The sequence below is a fragment of the Triticum aestivum genome, chromosome 5A (genome assembly GCF_018294505.1).
Source record: "Triticum aestivum cultivar Chinese Spring chromosome 5A, IWGSC CS RefSeq v2.1, whole genome shotgun sequence".
Taxonomy (NCBI): Eukaryota; Viridiplantae; Streptophyta; class Magnoliopsida; order Poales; family Poaceae; genus Triticum; species Triticum aestivum.
The window spans coordinates 42,896,382-42,902,479 of record NC_057806.1 but is presented as its reverse complement, the minus strand read 5'-3'; the positions used below and the strand labels follow the sequence as shown (position 1 = coordinate 42,902,479).

General features: G+C 40.4%; 1 protein-coding gene across 1 annotated transcript; it reads right to left on the bottom strand.

Moving 5' to 3' along the window:
- Window positions 1-710: 710 nt before the first annotated feature.
- On the bottom strand, window positions 711-1,232 carry LOC123106511 (glutaredoxin-C1-like). The gene has a single exon (XM_044528660.1). It carries the CDS (start codon window positions 1,157-1,159, stop codon window positions 848-850), a length of 312 nt encoding a protein of 103 aa, XP_044384595.1. The 5' UTR covers window positions 1,160-1,232; the 3' UTR covers window positions 711-847.
- Between the last annotated feature and the right edge of the window lie 4,866 nt (window positions 1,233-6,098).

Here is a 6,098-nt window from a genome sequence, read left to right as displayed (position 1 = left end):
CGGTTCCTGTTCTATTGCGCTGGTTCTATGAGACCTTAGCACGACGACTTTCCGACTGTCTACTACAACAAGTTTTGCCCGGCTCCGGCGAGGGTGGGGCGATGACGGCGGCATGTCTTCAGCTTGTTTCAATGCTTGTAGTTGTCGCTAGGTGGTCTACGGACCTGGATGCAATTTTTATTATTTCTAGTGTTTGTTGCATTGCCATGATTAAAGATGAATAGATTGAAAGTTTTCTCATAAAGAAATAGTGTTGTCTTAAGTCATTTTTTTTAAGTTTGAGCAAGGTTACATCAAAAATATCACCATTCACCATACCTATTATATATTATTAGATTCATCATGTAATATATTTTCATATTATATTTATTTGGTAGTGTTTGTATTTATTATAATTTTGATAAAATATAACAAAGTTTGATTTGAGACACCACTAATTATAATGCGTAACTATGATGCTTAGCATGACGATTTTTCGACTGTCTACTACAACAAGGTTTGCCTGACACCGATGAGGGAGTGGCGATGACGGCGGTGCATTTTCGGCACGCATTTGTAGTCATCGTTAGGTAGTCTACGGATTTGAATGCAATTTTTTTTTTACTTCTGATGTTCTTCATACTCGCTTGAGAGTTCAGGAATAGAATGAAAGTTCTCTCGCAATTTGCTTTTATAATGTGTAACACTTTGATAGGACAGGAACTCCCATCAACAGTAAAAAGACCTGCATGGTTTCCTTAGTCTCCATCGTCCCCAAATACAGGAAAGGATAACAGAGCACCTACACATTGCATTATTCTCTGTCGCCCAATGCATCAAGCCGAATATATACAAAGCCCTCCCTGGACTACACCCAGACAGCACCTGCATTACGAAGCAGCGGGACCAGTTTGCCGCTGAGGTGAAGGGACATGACCTTGTCGGTGCATCCGACGAGCCTGCCGCCGATGAACACCGCCGGCACGGCAGGGTTCCGTCCGATGAGCCGCGCCAGCGCCTTCTCCATCTCCTTCCCCCAAGGGTCCTCATCCAGTTCCACCACCGTGGGGTTCGCCCCGAGATCCCGGAGGAGGCTCGTCATCGTGTGGCACATGCAGCAGGAGCTCATGCCGAAGATCACCACCGCCCGCTGCCCCGCTAGCTTCGTCACCTGCTCCATCAGGCTGCCCCGGTCTTCAGTGCTAGTGCTAGAAAGCTTTGACTTTGAGCTGTGCTCGCTTGCTTAGAGTTGGGCATATGGTGCCTTGCATATATAGCCATGGAAATGTGCACCGGCAAGATTATCTTCGAGCAATTTGACCGGAAAAAGACGACACGGGAGGGTTCGGACAAATGCCAAGCTCCTTTGCGCCACTCAGTGTGGACTGTGGAGTATCGAATTTCTGGATGGCAATGGCGAGGCGGCGACCTGATGCCAAAGGGGCCAAAATACAATGGATTATATTGTGGATAAGGCATGGATCTCTGACTTTTAGTAAATTCTCTTCTATCCCCTATTCGACAAGTCAGATGAGAGAGACATGAAGAGAGATCCAGCTGAGATCATGTAGACCTTTGTTGATGGCGTCCGCCCAAAATCGCATTGAGGTCTTGTACTTACTAGTTAAGCATGATGCATACCATTTTAATGAGCATCTGATTCTTCCTCTCCACTCCATTTTGTTGTGAAGAACTTATGGGTGATGCCATAATCATCAAGAAATTCTTTGATATCTCGATGCCACTTTCACTTCTCACGTGCTTAATAGTGACTTAATATTCATTTTGAGCCTTCCTGGCGAAATGTTTGAAGATCTCCTGGGTTCTGAAATTATTCTCGAGAAAGAAAACTCGGGTGAATCGGGGAAAATCATAGAAAATGACGAGTCCATAGTGGTTGGCACCGAAGCTAGAGTAGTTCTGCGGGCTGAACATGTCCATGTGAAGAATTTCGAGTGGCCTTGTCATGGTTAGTCTTCGCAGAATGCGATTTCTTCACGAGCTTGTAAGCTTCACATGCAGTCATGCACCACAGAGCCGATCTTTATCGAATTTTACATCGGCAATTCCTACGATGTGCTTTTTCTTCAGCAAAGCCTGCAAGTTTGCTGCACCTGCATCGCCAAGCCTTCAGTGACACAACCAATCCTCTGTAGTCTTTGCAGGCAAACAAGTGATAATTGAGGGGCCCTTAAAGAAATCCACAATATATAAATCACATTTTCTAACAACTTCGAAGACAATGTGTTATCATTTGTCATGATAACCACACATGTAGATTTTGTGAATAAGACCATCATTTCCATATCACAAAGCATTGAAATGGACAGTAGATTGTATCCAAGAGATTGAACAAGCATGGCCTTATCCATATGTTTCTCTTTAGATATGACAACTTAACCTAACTCAATTACCTTTCCTTTGTTGGTGTCGCCAAAAGTGATATGCTTCTGTGAGGAAGTAATCAATTTAAGATCGACGAATAAACTTCTGTCTCCAGTCATATGATTAGTACATCCATTATTCATGATCCATTCAGTGCCACCAAAGAAATAGGCCTGTAGAAGAATTAGTTCCTCTTAACCACACACATCTTGATGGGCGACCATGAAGATTTAGTTGTGTGCTAAATATATGACTACTTTGCTCAAGGAGCATTTGAGTTTTTTCTTGGAGAGTGGTTAGCATAGTTGTTAGAATATGTAGATTTTTCTCTTAGAAGCATGAATATAATGGTTAGAAGAATAGTTCTCATATTCATACAAGGAAGAATCAATATTGTAACCCTTTGAGGAATTTCCATTCTGGATCTGCAAGGAATTCTTTCAGGATGGACAGTTATTTCCCTTAGAGGATTTTTCCATGAAGCAGAATGCAGGTGCCTCGCCGTCGCTTTCATAATTGTTGAAGAACGAGCTCGATGTTGGTGTAGAGGCGTAATAAATACCCGCCATGCCAAAATCAGATTCCTTTGCAGATGATTCTAATTCGGCGGCTTTGGACTTAGAGTCTTCTTCCTCAGAATCCATCTATTTTTCAATATACACATTGGCCTTGTGAGAATTCTTCTTCCTTTAGGAGCTTGATTTCGAGGATGAACTCTCTTTATTCTTGAAATGTTTATTTTCTTCTTATAAGGGCAAGAATTATAGTTCTTGCTCTTGCTACTCTTTGTAACTTTTCCATTGTTCCGGGCCTTAATTTCCCACAACAGGCATTCATCGATAAAATGACCGGTCTTTTTGCATTTGTAGCAGGAGTTTTCACTCGAGGAATTTGATCTAGAGGTATATTTCGAGTTATACTTTGAATTCTTATGAGAAGTGATTCTTCTTCTTGTATCGGTTGAAGCATTTCATGATCAATGCAAGATCTTTGCTGATACGATCATGATTTTCAATTCACAGTCATTAATCTCTTCTTTCAAGGAAGAATCCACATCAGCCTGAGAGCATTGCTTTTGCAATAGCTGAAACCATAGAAATATCGAGTCTCTTCTTCTTGCATCTCATGGGTGTTAAGTCTCTCTAGAACATTTGATGGTTCGCGATCTTTCTAATCTGGGCGCTCTTTGATCATTAGAATCAAAGTATCAAATGAACTGTCTAGAGACCGAAGCAACTTCTTCACCACTTCATGATCATTAATGGCAATGGAGCCAAGTCCTTTGAGCTCATTGGCAATATAATAGAGACAATCATAAGTATTTTGAACACACTCATTGTGAAGTCTTCTGAAACGGCTTCGCGAAGTATCAACCCGAGATTATTTCTAAGTGGAAACACCTTCATTCACCTTAGCATGTGTATATATATACCATATTTCCTTTGATATCCTCAGAGAGCTAACGTGACAAAGTTTCCCCTTAGAGAGATGATTGCAGGTGATTTCCTCAACTTGAGTATCAAGCTCCTAATACTCTCTCTCTGCAGGAGTAACATAGGTTGGGTTGGCAATAATGTAACCAACTTTAGCGTTTCTCTAGAGATCATCATCGATGATGTTTATGCGGATGCGTATCTTGCTCTTCTAGAATGAATAGTCTTTGCCATCGAAGACTTGAATATTCTTGGATCACCTGAAATTGACTAGAGTCGGGATTCTGAAAACTCCAAGCGGTTAGACTAAAATGTGCAGAGAGAAGTGAGTACCTTGCTTTGGTAGAAATTGTAGGATCAGAAATCAATGAGAGGGGGAGGCATGAATAGGAGATATAATTTCTTTTTCAACAAAAGCAAGTTTCTCGAAGAAGCACAACATGAATTCTCTCTAAGGCAGAAACTAAACAGAGACAAAATTGCAAAAGTAAATGACTTACATGAATAACTAGGAAACTTCGTTGAGATAAATCTATCAGAATGCAAGATATAAGAATAACTAAGTAGAAGTAAATGACTACTAGGTGAGCATACAAGTACTGCAAGAGATAAATATAATGTTGTGTCTTCAATGTATCTATAATTTTTGATTGTTTCATGCTATTATATTATCAATCTGGATGCTTTATATGCAATTTTATATTGTTTTAGGAACTAACCTATAAACTCAGTGCCCAGTGCCAGTTCCCGTTTTCTGTAAGTTTTTTGCTTTTTAGAAAGTCAATACCAAACAAAGTCCAAACACGATGAAATTTTACAGTGTTTTTTTTCTGAACCAAAAAGGACCCTAGAAGCTTCGGGAGGAGACCAAACGATATACGGGAGAGTCACAAACTCACATGGCGTGCCCAGGGGGGTACCTGAGCTTGTGGCCCCATGCAGCTCTCTTTGTCATAATTCCAAGCCTATAAATTCCCATAAATTCCACAGAGAGCCACCCGAAACAATTTGTTCCCCGCAGCAAACTTCTGTTTTCCGCAATCCTATCTGAAGGCCTTTTCTGGTACTCTGCCAGAGGGGAAATCGATCACGTAGGGCTTCTACATCAAACTTTCTACCCTTCCAATGATGTGTGAGTAGTTCATTACAGACCTACGGGTCCATAGTGATTAGCTAGATGGTTTATTCTCTCTCTTTGATCTTCAATACAATGTTCTCTTCAGAGATCGATTCGATGTAATCTTCTTTTGCGGCGTGTTTGCTGGGATCCGATGAATTGTGGGTTTATGATTGGAATGTTCATTGGAAGTAACTAAGTTTTTTTCTTAACTTTATAATGCATGATTATTATAGCTTTGTATTTCTCTCCGATCTATGCATTTGGTTTGGTTAACTAGATTGATTTACCTTCGGTGGGAGAGGTGCTTTGTAGTGGGTACAATCTTGCGGTGTCCTCACGCAGTGATAGCAGGGGTAGCAAGACACGTATTTGTATTGTGTCCATTAAGGGTAAAACGACGGAGTTTAATCATATTGCTTGAGTTTATTCTGTCTAAATTATGTCATCTTGCTTAAAACGTTACTCTGTTTGTCAAAAACTTAATACTATAGATGCATGCTGGATAGCGGTCGATTGGTGGAGTAATAGTAGTAGATGCAGAATCATTTTGCTCTACTTGTCACAGACATAATGCTATATACATGATCATTGCCATGAATATCATCATAACTATGCACTTTTCTATCAATTACCCAACAGTAATTTGTCTACCCACCGTATGCTATTTTTTGAGAGAGAAGTCTCTAGTGAAAACTATGCCCCCGGGTCTATTCAAATCATATTACTAAAACTAAAATTACCTTGCTGCAATTTTCTTTCTTTTATTTTGCTTTTCAATCTATCTATCTATCATTACCAGATTTAATCCTTGCAAGTAACAAGTTCAAGGGGATTGACGATCCTCTTGCCCGTGTTGGGTGCAAGTATTTGCTCTTGTGTGTGTAGGTACTCCTTACTAGGAATTTTCATGGTTCTCCTATTGGTTTGATAACCTTGGTTTAGAAATGAGGAACATACTATCCGCTACTATATTGCTTCACCCTTCCTCTTCGAGAAAAATCCCACCGCAACTCACAAGTAACAAATGCTAACATGACCAGCAAAATGCAAGTACTTAGCAGTTTCGTTGAACTAATCACAGAGAGAAATTGCAAGGGGGAAGTTTTTTTATAACAAGGGAAAATTACAGAAAGTGATGTGAGTGAGCAAAAGAATCACAATGTTCGATGGCGACTCCAGAT

What these genes read in the sequence shown, in the direction of transcription:
- LOC123106511 (XM_044528660.1), bottom strand. Translation starts at nt 1,159, where the DNA reads ATGGAGCAGGTGACGAAGCTAGCGGGGCAGCGGGCGGTGGTGATCTTC.